General features: G+C 43.2%; 1 protein-coding gene across 1 annotated transcript; it reads right to left on the reverse strand.

Annotated features, from left to right (window-relative positions):
* Nucleotides 1–1714: 1714 nt before the first annotated feature.
* Nucleotides 1715–22605, reverse strand: LOC112233071 (leucine-rich repeat-containing protein 38-like). The gene is made up of 2 exons (XM_024400465.2): nt 21469–22605; nt 1715–3842 (listed from the first exon to the last, which is right to left on the reverse strand). Exons 1-2 carry the CDS (start codon nt 22094–22096, stop codon nt 3595–3597), a joined length of 876 nt encoding a protein of 291 aa, XP_024256233.1. The 5' UTR covers nt 22097–22605; the 3' UTR covers nt 1715–3594.
* Between the last annotated feature and the right edge of the window lie 2969 nt (nt 22606–25574).

Below are 25574 nucleotides of genomic sequence, written 5' to 3' on the forward strand. Positions count from 1 at the left end.
AATTACTACCTCGTCTCTGTGCCCCATACATACAATTGTTATGTGGTACTCCGGTGTTCTGGTTTCTTCCAGTTCTAACCACTGATTTCAGTCATTGGCACCATAATGCCACTATCTTTATCGCTGGATTTTTAGATTTGAACTGGTTCCAAGTCATTTGTCCCTTATTGGTGCTGTGGCAGTCAACGTGGTCATGGACCCCTGTCACTCTAATCCCTTTTGTGGACCACAGAGAAATTATTCATACTGTTCAGCTGCTGTTCAATTATTCAGAATGTTCAACTCACGCAAGGTGTAGTATTACTTCCTATGTTCTCTACATATTTTTTTGCCCTGCAGGCCACCGCCAGTTATCTCTGCAGGGTAAGCCACATTAAGTAGATGTGGATCATTGGACACGTAACAGGGATGGTATTTGTTTTACATGCATCCATCCTCAGAGGGTGTAACATTGAGGCATTCGATTGAGTGAAGTTGTGTCCTCACTTGCATAAGTGTGTGGCATCAGAATTATAATGCTATTGTATAATTCAGCTGTTTGTTATTTCCGTCTCAATGTAGTAGACGGGGGAGAGAGAAAGAGCGAGCAGTGACGTAGCAATTTTGAAATCTCTTCCTCTGTGGCAGTTTCGGCTTCCAACCCGAACTGGCCTCCAGCCATGTAACCATGGCGACAACCGGAATTCAGTGGACGAGGGAAAATCCTCATTCCCGAAAATCCTCCTTCCCCTCCTCCGCTCTCATCCTACTTCTGTCCACTCTGTATGGTGGCTCAGCTGACTGTATGGCATAAAGGATGAGGAGGGAGGCACTGGCAGAATGGCTCACCATCCCTCCACTCTGATCTTCATCAGTGGCATGTTGGAGTCGGAGTTCTGTTCTGACTCAACACCCCGCTGATCATCCGTTCCCTTTGTTTGTGTGTGCCGTGCCCACAGGCTTCAACTCTATGCCATCCAGTTGTTTTACAGCACACGAGACAGTATTGTTCATCTCCCTTCGTCGACACTTTCTAACAGCATGCTGACTCCCAGTGCATGAGGCACTATTTCAGCATGTATAACATCATTAAGGTCCACAAGGACATACAAATACATTATATAAATACAAGTTTTAAAGAAAAATATTACCATCAGAACAATAACAGGACAGTGTTGTGTTATCCTATCAAACAGAACCTAGACAGTGATGTAGCTGGTATGACAGTGGTTATCTCTATTGCGTATTATCTCAGATAGTCTGCCAATTTTACTGTATTATAACACAAATAAGAATATACTCTATATTCGTAGGGTAAACAAATCTGATGATCACATGCCAAATAACAATGAGGGTGCCCTTCCATCCTCACCTCTCTGTTGTATGGCGTGGGATATGGATGCCAGCTGTAGCATTATGGGAGCTGTGATTATTGGACCGAAACAAACAGATTTCATTGAGAGTAAAGGTCAACCCTATTGGCCACATATGGGATCCTTTGGTTGGACAGGGACATCCGCTCTTCTCTGTAAGATGCTACTGTATGTGGGTATACATCCATGAGACTGGACTAGAGAAATAGAACATTTCTACAGGCCACAATTTCAAACAATATAACGGAAGTGGGATTTTTCAACCATATATAGGTTGTGTTGCATGTGAAAGAAGTGCTCCGTGTTGACATGTAAAAGTTTTGTTTGACAGAGATAAATAACATTACATTACACATGCGTAGCAGGGTGTTTCTTGTTCCAAAAGGTTATTATTGCAAATGAGAATTGGTTCTCCATTAAGACACCTTGTTATATAAGAGTTAAATCAATAAAATAAAAATATATTTGACCGATGTCTTCATTCAAAGAAACAAGACAGGTATGTGAAATCAAAGTTTTAAAGCAAAGTTAGTGTGTGTATTTTACCACTTTATTTTATCTCTTTACATTTTTGTTATATTGCACTTTGCAACCCCATGATTATCTGTTCAAGGTGTTTGTTATGGTGCATCATGACAGAAAAAAAGCCCTTTCATCTGTTTTTGGGATCTCAAATCTCATTGGTGGGTTACAAGCGCCAGCAAATCTCATTGGTGGGTTGCAAGCGCCAGCAAATCTCATTGGTGGGTTACAAGCGCCAGAGACAGATACAGTTTGACTGAAGCAACATAAGTGAGACAGGTGGACACCCGCTCAAAACTCAGGTCTTGAAGCATCTGTGACAATGCTGGTTTTCATTTATGATCTACCAGTTGTTTTACTATTCTCTTAGCCAAACAATACACGTGACATCATTGACCTATAGCATTCATTCATCAATTTCACCTGGCTGCTACTAGCTGCTGGTCTATTGAGGATATAAAGGCCGACACAGGAAATGGCTGGAAGGCCCAAACATCAAGGATGATCAAGACGACGAAACACTGAATTCATTTTTACCTTAGCCCTCTTAGCTTGGAATTAGAGTCTTTGCCGATGTGACAATACTGTTACCATGTGAAATCCCCATACAAACAAGAGAAGACTTAATTTGTACAACAACACAAAAATAAAACAACCAAAACATCAACAAAAGCTTCAGTATCAATATAAACCTTTTGTTCAAATGTGAAAAATAAATAAAATAATTATGTCTGAAACAGGAAAAATACATTGGTCCACTTACAGTACAAGCTGTATAATATAATTATTTCAAGTTACATTTGTGGGTCATAAATGGCAGTTTATTTTAGCATATTGTGCTATACAGTATACTGTACCTAATGTGTGATTGTTTTTTAACCAATATTACATTTGAGCTAGCCTAAGTGCCAGACTGTTTGTGCTCTCTTGCCAACTCCTTAGGGCGTTGTCTCGCCAAACATAGTCAGGCTACATTTGTGCTCCAAAAACAGATATTGTAACAACATCCTCCATATTTACTTGATTTTGCATTTGAGAGTTTGTGTCACAGTTTAGTGTAACATCCATGTTGATTGCTCACGCTATCCCGTTTCTGTGTTCTATATTGTAACAATAGAATCTTCTCATTCAGCCTGCTCTTTGGTAAACAGAGGTTAAGTAGGTTGCTACTCAAATCACTGCAATGGACATAGTTATGTATTAGACTCCAGTGTGCCTGTCCCTTGTCCTCCTCTCTGCCCTTTTTACCTCTCAGCTCAATCCAGATCTCAAAGAACCTGTTTGCCCCTGGCAGCAGAGGAATAGTCCTCTTTGAAAGGGTGGTGCAAGTAATTTTACCTCATGTTAGACTTAAAGTACAGCCCAAATATAGTACTACGATTTCAAGGGAATGCTGGAGGATCTCTCCAAAGTAAGGTAGTAAGGCTGTGTACACTAAGGCAGTGCTAAGAAAACATTTGTATTATTCAAGCGTACGGTTTAACCCACTGCCCTAGCACCCCTCCTGGTGTGCCTCTGACTGCCACCAATGCAGCGAGCAGGAATTCACATGGTAAGAGCCTTTTGGCCCAATTCCTGGGCCAAATACTCCCTTGTTGTCCTTGACTTACTCTTCCATTTTCCTGCCCTTCTTCCTGGCCCTCTTACAAGGTATGTAGTCAGGGTCTACAATGCCTGCAGTGACACTGAATCTGGTCCCAGATCATGCTCTTTCTCTCTCTCAGTCGTTGCCCTCCTCCTCGTCTGCCTGACCGGCTTTGCCCAGGCGCTGGAAGCAGTGGACCATAGATGCCAGAAAGAAACTTGCTATGATGGCCACCACAGAGACGGAGATCCCCGAGAAGATGACTATGAGGATATCTGTGAGGGAGAGGTAGCCCCGGCACTCCCGGAAACTGGCCTCAGAGAGCAGACTCAGGGACATAAGACTCCCGTCCATGGGGAGGGAGCACTCCAACCCTTCCATACCTGAGAGGAGAGAGAGAGACAGAAAACAGTCTGGATCACAGTCACTCTATGGTCCAATCCCAAATAAACCCCAGCCTGTACACAGTGTAGATCTGAAATTAATTTAAATATATACAGTGTATTCGGAATGTATTCAGACCCCTTCCCTCTTTCCACATTTTATTACGTTACAGCTTTATTCTAAATTGATTAAATAAACTACACACAATACCCCATAATGACAAAGTGAAGACAGGTTTTTATAATTTTTGAAAATGAAATACCTTGTTTACATAAGCATTCAGACCATTTGCTAGGACACTCGAAATTGAGCTCAGGTGCATCCTGTTAAAATTGATCATCCTTGAGATGATTCTACAATTTGATTGGAGTAAACCAGTGGTAAATCCAATTGATAGGACTTGATTTGGAAAGGCACACACCTGTCTATATAAGGTCCCACAGTTGACAGTGCATGTCAGAGCAAAAAACAAGCCATGAGGTCGAAGGAATTGTCTGTAGAGCTCAGAGACAGGATTGTGTCGAGGCACAGATCTGGGGAAGGCTACCAAAAACAAATCTGCAGCATTGAAGGTCCCCAAGAACACAGTGGCCTCCATCATTCTTAAATGGAACCACCAAGACTCTTCCTAGAGCTGGCCACCCGGCCAAACTGGGCAATCGGGGGAGAAGGGCCATGGTCAGGGACGTGACCAAGAACCCGATGGTCACTCTGACAGAGCTCCAGAGTTCCTCTGTGGAGATGGGAGAACCTTCCAGAAGGACAACCATCTCTGCAGCACTCCACCAATCAGGCCTTTGTGGTAGAGTGGCCAGACGGAAGCCACTCCTCAGTAAAAGGCACATGAAAGCCCACTCGGAGTTTGCCAAAAGGCACCTAAAGGACTCTCAGACCATGAAGAGACTAGTCAGGATCGAGGGAATGATGAACAGAGCAATGTACAGAGAGATCCTTGATGAAAACCTGCTCAAGAGCGCTCAGGACCTCAGACTGGGGCGAAGGTTCACCTTTCAACAGGACAACGACCCTAAGTGCACAGCCAAGACAACGCAGGAGTGGCTTCGGGACAAGTCTCTGAATGTCCTTGAGTGGCCCAGCCAGAGCCCAGACTTGAACCTGATTGAACATCTCTGGAGAGACCTGAAAATAGCTGTGCAGCGACGCTCCCCATCCAACCTGACAGAGCTTGAGAGGATCTGCAAAGACGAATAGGAGAAACTCCCCAAATACAGGTGTACCAAGCTTGTAGCGTCATACCCAATAAGACTCGAGGCTGTAATCGCTGACAAATGTGCTTCAACAAAGTACTGAGTAGAGGGTCAGAATAGTTATGTAAATGTCATATTTCATTTTTTATGTTTAATACTTTCACAAACATTTCTAACCTGTTTTTGCTTTGTCATTATGGGGTATTGTGTGTAGATTAATGAGGGGAAACAACTATTGAATCCATTTTAGAATAAGGCTGTAATGTAACAAAATGTGGAAAAAGTAAAGGGGTCTGAATACTCTCTAAATGCACTGTAAGTATGGTAATAGCTTAACAGTGAAGGTAACAGCTACACTCTGCCCTGTATGTTTAGTGGCATTTTAATCATATTGCATCTATTAATTCCTTTCAGATCTAAATGCATGTTGGAGCTGACCTCTCTCTGATGACTGAATAAAAAGCCTACACAGGTTTTTTATTGTTGTCTTGTCTGTTCAAAGTACTGTTGAATAGCATGCTGACCATACAATTTGGAATGGCATGCATTGACCGTGGTTGAAATCCACCAAGAATGGCTAGTCTGTGATATCCTCCTACTGTAACAGTGTAAGTGAGGACACTGCGAGACCAGATGGGTGCCATTGTTTTGCCTTACAGGAGCTATAGCCTAGTACGCCTACAGTAGTAGCTACTATATTGTGTGTGTGTTCGTGTCTCATCATTTTCCACACCTGTCGAATCCCATCACGTCTCCCAAAACCCCATTAATTTCATGTTTGTATTTAGTTTTCCCTCTTATAATAGTGTAAACTATCAAGTGTTGAATTTACTCACTGCAACAGAGAACCACATTGCCATAAATCAACACCTAACACTCCACAGGAATTCATGATTTTCTTTTAATAGCCATATAAATACATGTGCTTCGTGCCAGGCTGCGTTCCCTGTGTCGTCGTTTGTTGTGATTTAAAGAGCTTCACTGAACACCTGTCACAGACACACGTGACTCCTGTTACATAATTCCCATATAAGGTTTTTCCTTAGGATCTTCAACAACTTTTCTTTATTCACCTCTCCAAGGCAAATATTCGTTTGTGAAATGTCCATGTTGCAATCAGATCTATCTGCTTTGGTTTAGACAGAAGGAAGATAGTAATCTGCTCCAACCAGTGTATTACTAGCAGACACCAGATCAACCCCCTTGGTAATAATAGAACAGAGACTGATTTATTGAAACTGAAATACATAAATATCTCATTTACATAAGTATTCACACCCCTGAGTCAATATATGTTAAAATCATCTTTCGCAGAGATTACAGCTGTGAGTCTTTCTGGGAAAATTTCTACGAGCTTTGCACTGTACAATATTTGCACATTATTCTTTTTAAAATTCTTCATGCTCTGTCAAGTTGGCTGTTGATCATTGCTAGACAACCATTTTCAAGTCTTGCCATAGGTTTTAAAGCCGACTTATTAAGTCAAAACTGCAACTAAGCCACTCAGGTACATTCAATGTCATCTTGGTAAGCAACTCCAGTTTCCTATGGTTAGCTATATTTTCCGTTTATTTTTGTCCTAAAAAAAACTCCCTAGTCCTTGCCGATGACAAGCATACCATAACATGATGAAGCCACTACCATGCTTGAAAATATGAAGAGTGGTACTCAGTGATGTGTTGTGTTGGATTTGCCTCAAACATAATGCTTTTATTCAGGACATGAAGTTAATTTCTTTCACACATTTGTTGCTGTTTTATTTTAGTGCCTTATTGCAAACAAGATGCATGTTTTGGAATATTTGTGTTCTGTACAGGTTTTTTTTATTTTCACTCTGTCATTTAGGTTAGTATTGTGGAGTAACTACAATTGATCCATCCTCAGTTTTCTCCAATCACAGCCATTAAACTCTGTAACTGTTTTAAAGTCATAATTGGCCTCGGTGAAATCCCTAAGCGGTTTCCTTCCTCTCCAGCTACTGAGTTAGAAAGGATAACCGTATCTTTGCAGTGACTGGGTGTTTTCATACACCATCCAAAGTCTAATTAATATACAGTTGAAGTCGGAAGTTTACATACACTTAGGTTGGAGTCATTAAAACTCGTTTTTCAACCACTCCACAAATTTCTTGTTAACAAACTATAGTTTTGGCAAGTCAGTTAGGACATCTACTTTCAAGTCATTTTTAAAACAGTTGTTTACAAAGAGATTATTTCACTTATAATTAACTGTATCACAATTCCAGTGGGTCAGAAGTTTACATACACTAAGTTGACTGTGCCTTTAAACAGCTTGGAAAATTCCAGAAAATTATGTCATGGCTTCTAATAGGCTAATTGACATCATTTGAGTCAATTGGAGGTGTACCTGTGGATGTATTTCAAGGCCTACCTTCAAACGCAGTGCCTCTTTGCTTGACATCATGGGAAAATCTAAAGAAATCAGCCAAGACCTCAGAAAAGAATGGTAGACCTCCACAAGTCTGGTTCATCCTTGGGAGCAATTTCCAAATGCCTGAAGGTACCACGTTCATCTGTACAAACAATAGTACGCAAGTATAAACACCATGGGACCACGCAGCCGTCATACCGCTCAGGGCGGAGATGTTTTCTGTCTCCTAGAGATGAATGTAGTTTGGTGCGAAAAGTGCAAATCAATCCCAGAACAACAGCAAATGATGTTGTGAAGATGCTGGAGGAAACAGGTACAAAAGTATCTATATCCACGGTAAAATGAGTCCTATATCGACATAACCTGAAAGGCCGCTCAGCAAGGAAGAAGCCACTGCTCCAAAAACGCCATAAAAAAGCCAGACTACGGTTTGCAACTGCACATGGGGACAAAGATTGTACTTTTTTAGAGAAATGTCCTCTGGTCTGATGAAACAAAAATCTAACTGTTTGGCCATAATGACCATCGTTATGTTTGGTGGAAAAAGGGGGAGGCTTGCAAGCTGAATTACACCATCCCAACCGTGAAGCACAGGGGTGGAAGCCTCATGGTGTGGGGGTGCTTTGCTGCAAGAGAGACTGGTGCACTTTACAAAGTAGATGGCATCATGAGACAAGAAAATTATGTGGATATATTGAAGCAACATCTCAAGACATCAGTCAGGAAGTTAAAGCTTGGTCACAAATGGGTCTTCCAAATGGACAATGACCCCAAGCATACTTCCAAAGTTGTGGCAAAATGGCTTAAGGACAACAAAGCCAAGGTATTGGAGTGGCCATCACAAAGCCCTGACCTCAATCCCATAGAAAATTTGTGGGCAGAACTGAAAAAGTGTGTGTGAGCAAGGAAGCCTACAAACCTGACTCAGTTACACCAGCTCTGTCAGGAGGAATGGGCCAAAATTCACCGAACTTATTGTGGGAAGCTTGTGGAAGTCTACCCGAAACGTTTGACCCAAGTTTAACAATTTAAAGGCAATTCTACCAAATACTAATTGAGTGTATGTAAATGTCTGACCCACTGGGAATGTGGTGAAATAAATCAATGCTGAAATAAATCAGTCTCTATACTATTATTCTGACATTTCACATTCTTGAAATAAAGTGGTAATCCTAACTGACCTAAGACAGGGAATATTTACTAGGATTAAATGTCAGGAATTGTGAAAAACTGAGTTTAAATGTATTTGGCTAAGGTGTACGTAAACTTCCGACTTCAACTGTATATTCTATCCACGTACTGTCCATAATGTCTATACGGTGCATTCGGAAAGTATTCATACCCTTTTACTTTTTACACATTTTGTTACGTTACAGCCATCTCAAAGGGATATTCAATATCTGCTTTTTTATTTTAACTCCTCTACCTACAGGTGCCCTTCTTTGCGAAGCAAACATCATCAAGTTTGCTGATGGCACCACGATTTTAGGCCTAATAACCAACAATGACGAGTCCTTCTCTAGGGAGGAGGCAAGCGAAATGGTATTGTGGTGCCAGGACACCAACTCTCACTCAACGTCAGCAAGTCAAAAGAGTTGATTGTCAACTTCAGGAAGCAGAGGAGGAAACATGCCCAATCCATATCGACAGGACTGCAGTAGAAAGAGTCAGCAGTTTTTAGTTCCTCGTCGTCCACAGCACCGAGGACTTGACATGGACCAACTACAACACCACTCTTGACAAGAGGGTGTAACAGCGTCTCCACTTCATGAGGTAGCTGAAGAAATCTCTTCTCCAAATACTACCGCTGCACCATCGATAGCGTCTCGACTGGTTGCAGCACATCCTGTTAAGGGAATTGCTCCATCCACAACCACAAGACCCTCTAGCGGGTGATGAAGACAGCCCAGTACATCACTGGGACCGTGGTCCCACCCATCCAGGACATCTACTCGAAACGGTGCCTGAGGAAGGGCCACAGCATCATCAAGCACCCCAAACAGCCCAGCCACATGCTGTTCACTCCCTTACTGTCGGGAAGACGGTATCAGAGCATCGGGTCTGATACCAACAGGCTCAGACAGTTTCTATCCACAAGACATCAGACTGCTGAACACTTGAACTGGACTGACCACCTCCACTGACTCTCCGTACCTTAGCACTCATGCATTCACTCACTCACACACCCACACATTCATCCATATGCGCGCACACACACACACACACACACACACACACATTCATGCTACACACACATCACAACTGCTTCTACCAGACTCCTATTATTATTGCTAAATAATGCACAATTAAACACCTTCCACCCAATCCCCCCTTCCGCAAAACACGTGTAAATATTGGACTATAAATTGTGCCATCCTATATTATACTTATGCAAAAAATATATATATATTCTACTCAGCCATTTACTATGTTTGTGTTCTTATCTTTTACTATTTCTTATTGTTGTTGTATTGTCAAGAAGGAACCAGAAAGAAAACATTTAGTTGGATGGTGTATGCCACGTGTATCCTGTACATATGACTAATAAAACCTTTCAATTATTGCATGATAAAAACAGAAGTGTGCAGAACAAGAAATAGACTTATATTTGCACTCTGGGGATTACATATCATACCAGAATAAAAGAAAATCATACACTGTAACAGATAATAATGGAACAGTACCAAATTATCTGATCAAATTTAAATTATGAGGATAAATAGATTATACTGTGGATTATTTGACTTATAATGATAAGGGGCATCAATGGGGCTATGGTTTCCTAGTAAAATAACCCAATCTATTCCACTAATGCACTAATCAGAATTATTTAAACTTTAATCGGTATTAGCTGTTTTTGGAAAAGGTATTCAATATAAAACATTCATCTAAATCACATATGGTGTACCTCAGTCATGATAATAAAGGCAGTTTCGGATGCTTCCATTTTGGCATGCCTGTGTTTGTAGCTGCTGTGGTCAGCAGTCAAAATACATCATTATCAAGTGTGTGTGTGTGTGTGTGTGTGTGGTGAGTCACAGTCAGACCAGAAGGGGTTTTCCACATGCGGAGAGATTCAGTGACCTCATCGCTCTGTGATATTCCAGTCACGTGGCTCTCCTCTCATCTCACCATGCAGCACAACAAGCTCAGCCCAGACACTGGCTGTCCTGCTCTCTCTGTCTCTGTCTCTGTCTCTGGCTCTATCTGTGGAGAGGACCAGAATGCTAAATTGCAAATAGATGGAGAGAGTCTGTATGGTTTCGGTGTTGGTGGTGATGAGTTTGGGGGTGGGGAAGGGTGGAGTAACATAATGCCTACATTGTCTGACGCAAATTTATTTATATAGCCCTTCGTACATCAGCTGATATCTCAAAGTGCTGTACAGAAACCCAGTCTAAAACCCCAAACAGCAAGCAATGCAGGTGTAGAAGCACAGGGGTACCGGTACAGAGTCAATGTGGAGGCTATATACAGGGGGTACCGGTACAGAGTCAATGTGGAGGCTATATACAGGGGGTACCGGTACAGAGTCAATGTGGAGGCTATATACAGGGGGTACCGGTACAGAGTCAATGTGGAGGCTATATACAGGGGGTACTGGTACAGAGTTAATGTGGAGGCTATATACAGGGGGTACCGGTACAGAGTCAATGTGGAGGCTATATACAGGGGGGGTACAGAGTCAATGTGGAGGCTATATACAGGGGGTACCGGTACAGAGTCAATGTGGAGGCTATATACAGGGGGTACCGGTACAGAGTCAATGTGGAGGCTATATACAGGGGGTACCGGTACAGAGTCAATGTGGAGGCTATATACAGGGGTACCGGTACAGAGTCAATGTGGAGGCTATATACAGGGGGTACTGGTACAGAGTTAATGTGGAGGCTATATACAGGGGGTGGTACAGAGTCAATGTGGAGGCTATATACAGGGGGTACCGGTACAGAGTCAATGTGGAGGCTATATACAGGGGGTACCGGTACAGAGTCAATGTGGAGGCTATATACAGGGGTACCGGTACAGAGTCAATGTGGAGGCTATATACAGGGGTACCGGTACAGAGTCAATGTGGAGGCTATATACAGGGGGTACCGGTACAGAGTCAATGTGGAGGCTATATACAGGGGGTACCGGTACAGAGTCAATGTGGAGGCTATATACAGGGGGTACCGGTACAGAGTCAATGTGGAGGCTATATACAGGGGGTACCGGTACAGAGTCAATGTGCGGGGGCACCGGTTAGTTGAGGTAATTGAGGTAATATACATGTAGGTAGAGTTAAAGTGACTATGCATAGATTATAAACAGAGAGTAGCAGCAGCGTAAAATAGGGCTCTGGGTAGCCCTTTGATTAGCTGTTCAGGAGTCTTATGGCTTGGGGTTAGAATCTGTTAAGAATCCTTTTGGACCTAGACTTGGCGCTCCAGTACCGCTTGCTGTGCAGTAGCAGAGAGTCTTTGACAATTTTTAGGGCCTTCCTCTGACACCGCCTGGTAAAGAGGTCCTGGATGGCAGGAAGCTTGGCCCCAGTGATGTACTAGGCCGTATGCACTACCCTCTGTAGTGCCTTGCGGTCGGAGGCCGAGCAATTGCCATACCAGGCAGTGCTGCAACCAGTCAGGATGCTCTCAAACTTTTTGACCATCTGAGGACCCATGCCAAATCTTTTCAGTCTCTTGAGGGGGAATAGGCTTTGTCGTGCCCTCTTCACAACTGTCTTAGTGTGTTTGGATCATGATAGTTTGTTGGGGATGTGGACACCAAGGAACTTGAAGCTCTCAACCTGCTCCACTGCAACCCAATCGATAAGAATGGGGGCTTGCACAGTCCTACTTTTCCTGTAGTCCACAATCATCTCCTTTGTCTTGATCACGTTGAGGGAGAGGTTGTTGTCCTGGCACCACATGGCCAAGTCTCTGACCTCCTCCCTATAGGCTGTCTCATCGCTGTTGGTGATCAGGCCTACCACTGTTGTGTCATCGGCAAACTTGATGATGGTGTTGGAGTCATGCCTGGCCATGAGGTCATGAGTGAACAGTGAGTACAGGAGGGGACAGGGCATGCACCCTGTTGGTGCGGTATGCAAATTAGTCGAGGTCAAGGGTTTCTGGGATATTGGTGTTGATGTGAGCCATGACCAACCGTTCAAAGCACTTCATCTCTACATGCTCTTGGGCACAGGGACTATGGTGGTCTGCTTGAAACATGTTGGAATTACAGACTCAGTTTGAGGTTGAAAATGTCAGTGAAGACACTTGCTAGTTGGTCTGCGCATGCTCGGATTACACGTCCTGGTAATTCGTCTGGCCCTGCGCCTTGTGTATGTTGAGCTGTTTAAAGGTCTTACTCACATCGGCTGCGGAGAGCGTGATCACACAGTCGTCCTGAACAGCTGATGCTCTCATGCATGCTTCAGTGTTACTTGCCTCGAAGCGAGCATAGAAGTAATTTAGTTTGTCTGGTCGGCTTGTGTCACTGAGCAGCTCTCGGCTGTGCTTCCCTTTGTAGTCTGTAATAGTTTGCAAGCCCTGCTATATCTGACGAGCGTCGGAGCCGGTGTAGTACCACACGATCTTAGTCCTGTATTGACGCTTTGCCTGTTTGATGGTTCGTCAAAGGGCATAGCGGAATTTATTTTCCTTGAAAGCGGCAGCTCTACCCTTTAGCTCAGTGCGGACGTTGCCTGTAATCCATGGCTTCTAGTTGGGGTATGTACGTACGGTTAATGTGGGGACAATGTCATCGATGCACTTGTTGATGAAGCCAGTGACTGATGTGGTGTACTCCTCAATGCCATCGGAGGAATCCCCGAACATATTCCAGTGTGTGCTAGCAAAACAGTCCTGTAGCTTAGCATCTGCTTCATATGACCACTTTCTTATTGACCGAGTCATTGGTGCTTCCTGCTTTAGTTTTTGCTTGTTAGCAGGAATGAGGAGGACAGAATTATGGTCAGATTTGCCAAATGGAGGGCGTGTGAGAGCTTTGTACACATCTCTGTGTATGGAGTAAAGGTGGTCTAGAGTGTTTTCTCCTTTGGTTGCATATGTAACATGCTGGTAGAAGTTAAGTAAAATAGATTTGAGTTTGCCTGCATTAAAGTCCCCGGCCACTAGGAGCGCCGCCTCTGAATGAGCTTTTTCCTGTTTGCTTGTACATATACAGATACATAGTATACATAGACCGCCACCCCTTGTCTTAACAGAGGTCGCTGTTCTATCCTGCCAAAAAAGCTTAAAACCTGCCAGCTGTATGTTATTCATGTCGTCGTTCAGCCACGATTCCGTGAAGCATAAGATATTACAGTTTTTAATGTCCTGTTGGTAGGATATACACTACCGTTCAAAAGTTTGGGGTCACTTATAAATGTCCTTGTTTTTGAAAGAAAAGCACATTTTTGTCCATTAAAATAATATCAAATTGATCAGGAATACAGTGTATACATTGTTAATGTGGTAAATTACTGTTGTAACTGGAAACAGCAGATTTGTTCTGGAATATCTACATAGGCCCATTATCAGTAATCATCACTCCTGTGTTCCAATGGCACGTTGTGTTAGCTAATCCAAGATTATCATTTTAAAAGGCTAATTAATCATTAGAAAACCCTTTTGCAATTATGTTAGCACAGCTGAAAACTGTTGTTCTGATTAAAGAAGCAGTAAAACTGGCCTTCTTTAGACTAGTTGAGTATCTGGAGCATCAGCATTAGTGGGTTCGATTACAGGCTCAAAATGGCCAGAAACAAAGAACTTTCTTCTGAAACTCGTCAGTCTATTCTTGTTCTGAGGAATGAAGGCTATTCCATGCGAGAAATTGCCAATCCCTTCACAGAACAGCGCAAACTGTCTCTAACCAGAATAGAAAGAGTGGGAAGCCCTGATGCACAACTGAGCAAGAGGACAAGTACATTAGAGTGTCTAGTTTGAGAAAAAAGACGCCTCACATGTCCTCAACGGGCAGCTTCATTAAATAGTACCCACAAAACACCAGTCTCAACTGGTAAGAGGCGACTCTAGGATGCTGGCCTTCTAGGTGATCGCAGTCTATTTTATTATTGATCGATTGTACGCTGGCTAGTAGGACCCGTGGTAAAGGTAGATTACCTTCTTCCTCGATACCTGTGTATTTTTCTCCTGTGAATAATGGGGATGATTGCCTTGTTAGGCATCTGAAGTAAATCCTTCCCGTCTGACTCGTTGAAGAAAAAGTATTCCTCCTGAATGGGGTGAGTAATCACTGTCCTGATATGTAGAAGCTCTTTTCGGTCATAGGACATAGTGGCAGAAACATTATGTACAAAATAAGTTACAAATAACAAGAAAAAACATACATATATCACAATTGGTTACGGGATCATAAAACAGCAGCCATCTCCTTCGGCGCCATTCTCATATAAACCTAAAATTGTCAACAAAACACTGCATCATATCTGACATGAGTATGCATAGTGTCTTATATCAATGTGATTACAGTTGCCATGCTGCTATAGAGTTGGCATTATATGTTTGTTTGTGTATACGTTTGTGTGTGTGTGCAGTGGCATGTATTCATGGAAGCCAAAGAAAGCCAGACATCCCAAAAAATTTAAAAAACAAAAAAACATACAAGAATAATTTTGCTTTCGTCTCTCCGTGTTTCATAAATTTCCTTCAATTCGCAGAGGCTGAATGTACCGTATATCACCGGAGAAAGCATCCAAGCGAGCAAAACAGCATCCCTCTGTCCTAGTATGTGTAGCGAATCTATCTCATGCTGTCTGGTCAAAAAGAGTATGACGTTGTTGCCACCCATATCATTGAATGCAAGGGAAGCCAATGAGCATTTGGCCACCCTTGATAAAAATAAATAAATGATAATATCCAATCAGTGTTGGCGCACCAAATAAAAATGTCAAGAGAAGCCAGTTTGGATATGGCTTCAGACCAATCACATCAGAAGCCAATAGTCATTAACAGGAGAACTTTGAATTGTTACATCTTGTTGTGTTGTTGTCCTCCAGTGGCTAGCTGGCTAGCAAGCTAAAATCGTTCCTTTCCTAAATTAATCATGAATGGAGATAGGGATTTGGACTTGTGGTTTTACTTAATTCTCCGTACTAGCCAATGATTATAACAGCGATTCTGATCCAACTATAACTTCATACATTGTGCCCCTGGCCCGAGAGGATGGAAGTATGTATGCTAATGTTAACTAGCTTGCCCATGAAAGGATGTTAGGTTAACGTGTGTGTGTGTGTGTGTGTGTGTGTGTGTGTGTGGTGTGTGTGTGTGTGTGTGTGTAGGTAAGTAAAGAAATAAAACAACAGTAGAAAGACATTTGAAAAAAGAGTAGCAAGGCTATATACAGACACCTGTTAGTCAGGCTGATTGAGGTAGTATGTACATGTAGGTATCGTTAAAGTGACTGTGCATATATGATGAACAGAGAGTAGCAGAAGCGTAAAAAGAGGGGTTGGCGGGTGGTGGGACACAATGCAGATAGCCCGGTTAGCCAATGTGCGGGAGCACTGGTTGGTCGGGCCAATTTAGGTAGTATCTATATGAATGTATAGTTAAAGTGACTAAGCAGAGAGTAGCAGCAGAGAGTAGCAGCAGCTTAAAAGAGGGGTTGGGGAGGGGGGGGGCACACAATGCAAATAGGGGTAAAAACTGGTTGTAAAAACTGTTGAGAAGCCTTTTTGTCCTAGACTTGGCTCTCCGGTACCGCTTGCCATGTGGTAGTAGAGAGAACAGTCTATGACTGGGGTGGCTGGGGTCTTTGACAATGTTTAGGGCCTTACTCTGACACCGCCTGGTGTAGAGGTCCTGGATGGCAGGCAGCTTTGCCCAGGTGATGTACTGGGCCCTACGCACTACCCTCTGAAGTGCCTTGCGGTCAGAGGCCGAGCAATTGCCGTACCATGCAGAGATGCAACCGGTCAGGATGCTCTCGATGTTGCAGCTGTAGAACCTTTTAGGGATCTCAGGACCCATGCCAAATCTTTTTAGTTTCCTGAGGGGGAATAGGCTTTGTCGTGCCCTCTTCATGACTGCCTTGGTGTGTTTGGACCAATCTAGTTTGTTGTTGATGGGGACACCAAGGAATTTGAAGCTCTCAACTTGCTCCACTACAGCCCCGTCGATGAGAATGGGGACGTGTTCGGTGCTCCTTTTCCTGTAGTCCACAATCATCTCCTTAGTCTTGGTTACATTGAGGGATAGTTTGTTATTCTGGCACCACCCGGCCAGGTCTCTGACCTCCTCCCTATAGGCTGTCTCGTCGTTGTCGGTGATCAGGCCTACCACTGTTGTGTCGTCAGCAAACTTAATGATGGTGTTGGAGTCGTGCCTGGTCATGCAGTCGTGGGTGAACAGGGAGTACAGGAGGGGACTGAGCATGCACCCCTGGGGAGCTCCAGTGTTGAGGATCAGCGTGGCAGATGTTTTGCTACCTACCCTCACCACCTGGGGGCGACCTGTCAGGAAGTCCAGGATCCAGTTGCAGAGAGAGGTGTTTAGTCCCAGGATCCTTAGCTTGGTGGGCACTATGGTGTTGAACGCTGAGCTCCAGTCAATGAACAGCATTCTCACATAGGGGTTCCTTTTGTCCAGGTGGGAAAGGGCAGTGTGGAGTGCAATAGAGATTGCGTCATTTGTGGATCTGTTTGGGCAGTATGCAAATTGGAGTGGGTCTACGGTTTCTGGGAGAATGGTGTTGATTTGAGCCATTACCAGCCTTTCAAAGCACTTCATTGCTACGGACGTGAGTGCTACGGGTCTGTAGTCATTTAGGCAGGTTGCCTTTGTGTTCTTGGGCACAGGGACTATGGTGGTCTGCTTGAAGCATGTTGGTATTACAGACTCAATCAGGGACATGTTGAAAATGTCAGTGAAAACACCTGCCAGTTGGTCAGCACATGCCCGGAGCACACATCCTGGTAATCCGTCTGGCCCCGCAGCCTTGTGTATGTTGACCTGTTTAAAGGTCTTACTCACGTCGGCTACAGAGAGTGTGATCACACAGTCGTCCGGAACAGCTGATGCTCTCATGCATGCCTCAGTGTTGCTTGCCTCGAAGCGAGCATAGAAGTGATTTAGCTCGTCTGGTAGGCTTGTGTCACTGGGCAGCTCGCGGCTGTGCTTCCCTTTGTAGTCTGTAATAGTTTGCAAGCTCTGCCACATCCGACGAGTGTCGGAGCTGGTGCAGATGTTGCTCTAATGTTTTATAATGGAACAAATGTGTGTTTGAATTTATTCTGCTACTGTGTCTTCTTGTTGTCTCGACCTTAGCCTATACTGTATATCACGGTGCCAAGGCATATGAACAGGTTATAGAGCAAACAATGCAATTATCACAACACATACAGTGCCTTTGGAAAGTAGTCAGACCACTTGATTTTTTTCAACATTTGTTACATTACAGCCTTGTTCTCAAATTGATTAAATAAAAAAAATCTTCAGCGATCTACACACAATAGCACACAATGACAAAGCAAAAACAAGCTTTTAGAAAGTTTTGCAAATTTATTAAAACTAAAAACAGATCTGAGGAAAGGTACCAAAACATGTCTGCGGCATTGAAGTTCCCGAAGAACACAGTGGCCTCCATCATTCTTCAATGGAAGATGTTTGTACCCATAAAGACTCGTCCTAGAGCTGTCCACCTGACCAAACTGGACAATTGGGTGGGAAGGGCCTTGGTCAGGGAGGTTAGCAAGAGCTCCAGAGCTCCTCTGTGGAGGTGGGAGAACCTTCCAGAAGGACAACCAACTACACAGTGCCAAGACAACGCAGGAGTGGCTTCGGGACAAGTCTCTGAATGTCCTTGAGTGGCCCAGCCAGAGCCCGGACCTGATTGAAACATCTCTGGAGAGACCTGAAAATAGCTGTGCTGCAACGCTCCCCATCCAACCTGGCAGAGCTTGAGAGGATCTGCAGAGAAGAATGGGAGAAACTCCCCAAATACAGGTGTGGCACTGTCACAGCGTTGTGAGCGTACATTTGACTTTATTATAAATGTCGCCAACAAAACAAGAAACAACAAAAACGAACGTGAAGCTTACTAGGGCTGTACAGGCCACTGACAAAGACAACTACCCACAACTAAGGTGGCAAAATAAAGGGTCTGAATACTTATGTAAAATATTTCTCAATGTGGGGTATTGTGTGTAGCTTGATGAGGGGGGGAAACAATTTAATCGATTTTAGAACAAGGCTGTAACATAATAAAATGTGGAAAAGTCAAGGGGCCTGAATACTTTCCCGAAGGCACTGTAGATTGTAATATGGCTATTTTGGGGGTGAGGGGGGCTTGGCTTCCCTGGTGATTTTACCCACGCACCGTGTGTCACTCGCAGAGCGATGGAGTATCTTTTATAGTGATGGAACATTAGACTAGATAATGTCAGTGTCAATGGCATGCTGTCATCAGTATCAAATGAAGTGTAGTTGTGAATAATAGATGCTGATTGTTCATCCTTGACCTATGCTGTAGTGTGATTACACACATTCACCTACAGGCACCGTTCGTGATATATCCCCAGTGAATGCGTCTTAAACGGGCAATCTGAGGCTCAAACATTAGCAGAGTGGTTATCTTCTTCAAGAATCAATGGGTATATTAATTTACAAGTTTTAAAAAATGTATCTGCCAATTGCAGTTGCCCCTTTATCTGAGCTTTGTTGCATCTTGTTGATACAGTACCTGGGAGTACACTAGGCTTCAATGTGTCTATTCATGTTCTCAGATGCCTAACAGATCAAGACGATCTCAATCAGGATCTGACAGAGCAATGTCCCTGACAGCAAAGTGGGGAAAAGAAAGTTGTTACTGTTTGGGTCAGTGAAATTACGGTGTCCAATGAAATTACAGTATCCAAGAGAAAATTACGTTTTTGACTTATCCCACAAACCCAGTGACTGGGCTTGATTGAATGGCTCTGTGGAAGTGTCCAGTTCAGCAAGTGGTCCATTATTCCGTGCCCTTCATTCTCCAGTTTGTTCACGGCTGTAGCTCACACAAGAACATTGATTGTGATTTGCCTCAGAGAGTCAGGAATTGAGTAATCAGTGAGTAAATGCTTCATTTAGCCTAATCCATCAGAGCTCCATTTCTTCCTAGTGTATACATTCCGATCCATGTTTCTAGTCTGCCCCCTTGTCAGAATGATGAAAAGATGATTATGGCATTCAACGAGTTTCTCCTAAAGGCAATGGGAAGGAGTAAGTCTGCCTGTGTGTCAAATACACTGTACAACCCCCATGTCCTTTAGGTCAACATACAGTAGAGTTTTCCTATGGTTAGCCCTACTAAAGGTGCTAAACCAGGCATAAGGCCAGAGCCTACAGTTGCTAAGGCCTATAGAAGAGCATGTAGGAAGCACCATAGTGTTGGTGTGTATATGTGTCTGTGCTCACTGAAAACTAGGTGTTAATGTGCCCCCAAATCATTTTGTTACTATAACCTGGAGCCCAGGGCACAGCTTTTGAAATGAAATCCACTGTGAAGATTGCTAATGTGCCAATTTGATGATCCATAGAACACCCTGTTGCTTTGATTAGCGTACTGTAATAACATAGGCTGTGTCCCAAATGGTACCCTATTCCTTATGAACCCTGGTCAAAAGTAGTGCGCTATAAAGGGGAAAGGGTACCTTTTGTGATGTACCCACATAGCTTACTTCAATACAGGCCCTAATTCCAGCTGACATTGGTGTACCTCATTTGTATGGCCCTTAATAAAGATGTAAGAGGGTGAAGTAAGCACTAGCCTAACTCTCTTGGGAAGCAGTTAATATGTAAATATGGAGTTGGACTTCCACTCACAGAGCGTTTGCTCAGGTCGGAGCTCACCATAGCACTGGAGCTCCGGAGAATGAGAGTGAGCATATACTGCGTGCAATAACCTGTCAGTACTGCAAACAAGGAAGATTTATATAGACAATACCCTCACTGTCTATATATATGGCAACACTACAGAGTGTGGATCAGAAGCTATATGTAATGCTTATTGTCTGTAATTACATAAACAATGCGGGTATATTATGATCAATTAAGTGATTCAGATCCCATTGAATTTGATTCCCTGGCCTCATATCTTTTTCATCTTGAAGATCTTACATGTGATCTACCCACTCGATACTCAAACACTGCACTCTTAGAAAAAAAGTGGAAAGGGTTCTACATGGAACCCAAAATAGTTTTACCTGGAGTCAAAAGAGTTCTACATGGAACCCAAAAAGGGTTCTTCCATGAGAGTAAGAATGTTTTTTTAAGAGTGCGGTTTTTGAGTATGAAACCTGGATAGTGTCAATAAACAGTCTCCTTGTTGTGATTTTAGAACATGCACATACAAACACACACACACACACACACACACACACACACACACACACACACACACACACACACACACACACACACACACACACACACACACAAGCAGGGTTCTTCAAGACAGCCAATTAAACCTTTTAGGTTCTAGATAGCACCTTTTTGTGTAAGAGTGTGTCCACCAAAATATCGAGTATAATATCTGAGAACACACTCTAATGAGGCATATGGTTAATTCATTATTCAGACACAATCTGGTATCTGTAATCTGGGACCCTCCACTCGTCTTCCAGAATTATCTTCTCTCTTTCGAATACTTATCAAGATGTTTCAGAGTGATCTTATGACAGCATTGAACTGTCCATATCCATACAGAATTATCAGTAGTATGAGCAACAAACAGCACATGAAATAAATGACGATGAGGTTGTTCGCCAATAGCTCTTTACTCGATATTAGACAATTAAAAATAAAGAGGAGGAACCATATTTGTAGACACACAGTGCAGAGATATTTTATACTAAACACTGTTATGCACGTTACGTTATCTGTCTTTCAGTGTACTGCGCAATTTTGGATTCTAATTCTGTAACCGATTGGCTTATAGTGAGTTGTTTGAATCAAAAACAAGTGGGCTGACAAAATAGTGGTTTTATATGTCCTAGCACAGGCAAAGATGTTAACGTGCTGTTAAGCAGCTTACATACCCGTTGGAAGCTTGTGGCGGTTCTCCATCAGCCACACAAAGAGTTTAGCAAAGTGACAGTTGCACACCCAGGGGTTGCCCTCCAGGCGCAGCACCCGGAGTGAGGTTAAAGGCTCCAGCACCCCCACGTCCAGCCCCTGCAGGCCGTTTCTCTCCAGCTCCAGCACCCGCAGCGAGGTGAGACCCAGGAAAGCGTCCTCCTCCACCTGGCTAAGATAGGGGTTGTTCCCCAGCCGCAACTTAATCAGGCTCCTGGACTCTCCAAAGGTCTCTGACTGGATCTCTGTCAGGTTGTTGCTGCCCAGGTCCAGGAAGACCAGGCGGGACGATGTGCTGAGGGTGCCAGGCTCCAGTCCAGACAGGGAGTTATTCCTCAGGTCCAGGTAGACCAGGTCGCTGTACAGAACCAGGAAATCCGAGGGGATCAAGGGAATCCAGTTGTCAGAGAGCAGGAGGCGCCGGACATCCAGGGGGATGGGGCTTGGGAGGCGGGTGAGACCTTGGCCCTGGCAGTCCACTGTGTGGTGGTCTGGACACAGGCAGCTGGATGGACAGTTGTGGCCCCGAGTCAGCAAGGTGGAAGAGAGCAAGGCAAGGAAAGGCTGAAGCCAGTTAATGCATGGTAACATTGTCAAGGGGGTAAGAGGGAGAGTAGGACTTTAGGTAGGGTAGGGGAGGGGGAGGTTGGGAGGAAGGGGGCACAGGACAGGAGAGGGCACGGGGGGTGGGTAGAGATCAAGAGGTGGGAGATTAAGGAAGGGGAGGGGGAAGCAGAAGGAGGAAAGGAGTCAATGTCCTGGCGCTGGCATCTCTCTTCCGCTTGGTGTATAATCTACAAAGGCCTGGCCATCGAGTGGCAAGAGAGATGCGGAACAGTGTTTTCCAGGAGATCATGTAGCAAGCCGTCTGTATCGAATAGCAGCCTGCTGGCTTTGAGGGAATAAGGGGAGGAGTGAGAGAGCGGGATCGAGCGAGAAAGAGGGAGGGAGGGGGTGTGGATTAACACAGAGGTAAATAGCAACTAGCGAACCAGAGACACCCTGGGGAGGGGGTGTGTGGGGGTCGAGGGACGGAGGGCGGTTGGGTAAGCCAGGAGGGGGTGTGAACTTGCAGTCGCCCCTCAGAACAGTTAACGAGTGACGCCATCTGTGAGTCAAAAGAAGAATATCATGTGAGTATCTTAACATTGGAAGGCTAGACTCACTTAAAACATGGGTGTTTGTATCCAACCGTTTGCCTTTTCTTCTTGTGCTTAGAAGCTACCGTCAGTGGCTCGCTGTCCAATTGACATCACATTCCCAACTCACATGTTGCATTTCGCATTTCGCTATACTCGCAATAACATCAACTAACCATGTGTATGTGACCAATACATTTGATTTGAATTGATGATGTAAAATGGCTCCCAGAATCCCTGGAGGAAAATCATCCTGACTGTGAACTTCGGGAATCATCATCATATACGTCTCCTCCTCATCTGTCCTCTGCCTCCCTGTGCTGCACGATCCAGCCATCCCAGCTCCGTTGCCATAACAACATGCTCTAAACATCCACCGTGGCGTGAAGCCGCCTGGGCAGCACAGACGAATGTACTGAAAGTGTCATATTGAGGAATACCATCACTTGACAGCTTGCCACAGCGGCAAGATGCATTTGTCTCGTGCCTTCACTGAACAAGCTGAATGGCCGTCTCATACCATACACATCCACAACAGTACCTTTAATGCACTATATCCTATAAATAGAAATACACTATACATCCACTACAGTTTAACACATCCACTGCAAAAGCCCAGTGGTCCTCAGAAATACTTGACCTTACACTAAGCAGTATGTTCCCAATTGCAGTTACCAACAGCAGCTGATTTGCCAGCTGTTATTGTTTACATGCTATTTACCTGCGTGCTACAGCAGTCAGACATGATATCCCCAGACCACAGTTAGAGAAACAGAATGCACGCTAGCATGTCCTCCGAAAGCATTTCCTGGTACATGAAACACAGACCAATGAAATTACCACCAGTTTACACGGCAGCTTTGACCTGTGGAAAAGAGCTAAACATGACAGAGATGTTGACAAATCCTCTGAAAAGCCTCACATATCAAAATGGATACTAAAGAGGGGTAAATTCCAATGAATCCCAGGAATGGACTTCAGATTCAGTAGGATTTTGTATGTGCCTAGTCCTAAAGTTTTGTTCCTTTTTGTTTTACAGTTTATTTCATTGTTTCCTATTTAACACAAAACAACCTCATAATACACCAAACTATAGACAATTACAACCAATAAAAAAACAAAAAAACAACAACAACATACTGTAACAAACAAACAAAAAATGAAAACCAAGTCCATAGGGAGATAGTTTTTCTTCTTCTAATAAGTGATACTTCATTGCCATGTAACATCATTTTTGGATTACCCCGACGCAGTGACGTAATCTGATTGCTTTCAGTTAATTTTGGAATACTTTCCTTTTATGTGGCATTAGAATTGGACAAAAGGCATTCATCAAACACATTTGGTGTGTCATCATAGTGGTCTCTGATATGTGGTCAGACTCACTCACGTGGAACAAACTTAAACGTGTGCTTTCTTTCAATGCCGAATTGAATGTCATTGAGAAAACAAAAGGATGTCGTAATGTATTTTTTTCACAAACATTCTTTCTGAATTTAAAAGTAATCCAAGAACTAATCATGTAGTTTTTCATAAGTATCTGTAATCTGATTACAATATTTTTGCTAGTAGGGTAACCAGTTGCTCTCTAACCCCGGGGACTGGAGAAATGCAACCACTCTGAAATCCATAGACACTGTTATGGATGCAAGGACGCAGCATCCATTATATCAAAATTACCGTTTTAACCATGTTTTGAGGCTATACAGTGTTTGTTTACATTTAATTTGACAAATATTGGATTAAAACAAGCTTATATTTTGGGTTCTGATGGGGTACAAATGTTGAACTAAGCTCATGAGGCATGTATAAATTATATTCTTCAAGAATCAATGGGTACATATCATTAATTTATAAGTAAAAAAAATGGATGTACAGATGTAGGATACTAATTTGATCAACCTGTTGCATGAGAACTTTCCTGAAATGCAGGAAATGTAGAACTTGTAGTGTATTTGAGGTTTAAAAAGGATTCTGTAGTTTGTAATTTCCACTTCTAAATTTCAGACTTGATTTTCACATTTTTTAAGTAGGCAAGTCAGTTAAGAACAATTTCTTATTTACAGTGACGGCCTACCCCAACCAAACCCGGGCGGCACTGGGTGCCACCCTATGAGACTCCCAATCACGGCTGGAAGTGATTCGGCCTGGATTCGAACCAGGGACTGTAGTGACAACTCTTGCACTGAGATACTGTGCCTTAGACCACTGTGCCACTCAGAAGTTGCTGCAGGCTTATTTTCCTGCTGTAGCAAACTGGCTCAAATTAAGATCCAACATCTACAGCAACTACAGATTGCCCCTTTAAGGAAAAGACGAATTGTCCCAAATATTTTTTGAGTCTGTATTATTTTTATAGGCTTTTGTCTAGAATAATTTTAGAAGATTATGTTTTATCAACATAATCATCCATTCTGTGAACACTGGCTCATTAGAGCTTTTACAATATTTGACAACCAGCCTTAACATCGACACAATACCCAAACATAGTATCTTCTATCTGGTTAGTGTCTTGCTCGCATGTTTCCTTGGTCAAGAATATATGATAGATCGTTGGTTGTATCTTAGAAAATTAAATACAATCATTTATTTTAAGATTTGAAGCAAATCATTTAGATGCAGAGCAAATTTCTATGCAACCAGACAATGAAGTATGATCTCATCTCATTTCAATTCCAAGAAGCGTAGCTCAGAATATTAAGCAATCAAAACAACTCTCAAACGCTACATACATTACCATAAATTGCTCATTTCATTAGCACCAACATAGATTTTATTATTGTTATTGACAAGTTGATAAGTCAGTGTTCTTTCAAGGTGGCTTCCCTGCAGGGACCACTGGAGCCCTATCAAGTGAAAATCGGCTAATGTGTTTCCCCCATACAGTCTAGGTTGAGCATGTAAATAAATGATAAATGTCAGTGTAGCGT

The sequence above is a fragment of the Oncorhynchus tshawytscha genome, linkage group LG16, assembly GCF_018296145.1.
Source record: "Oncorhynchus tshawytscha isolate Ot180627B linkage group LG16, Otsh_v2.0, whole genome shotgun sequence".
Lineage (NCBI taxonomy): Eukaryota > Metazoa > Chordata > Actinopteri > Salmoniformes > Salmonidae > Oncorhynchus > Oncorhynchus tshawytscha.

What these genes read in the sequence shown, in the direction of transcription:
- LOC112233071 (XM_024400465.2), bottom strand. Translation starts at nt 22,096, where the DNA reads ATGTTACCATGCATTAACTGGCTTCAGCCTTTCCTTGCCTTGCTCTCT. An exon ending in CCGCCACAAGCTTCCAACGG is followed by an intron (nt 3,843 to 21,468) that starts GTATGTAAGCTG and finishes CTCTCCTCTCAG; the next exon opens with GTATGGAAGGGTTGGAGTGC.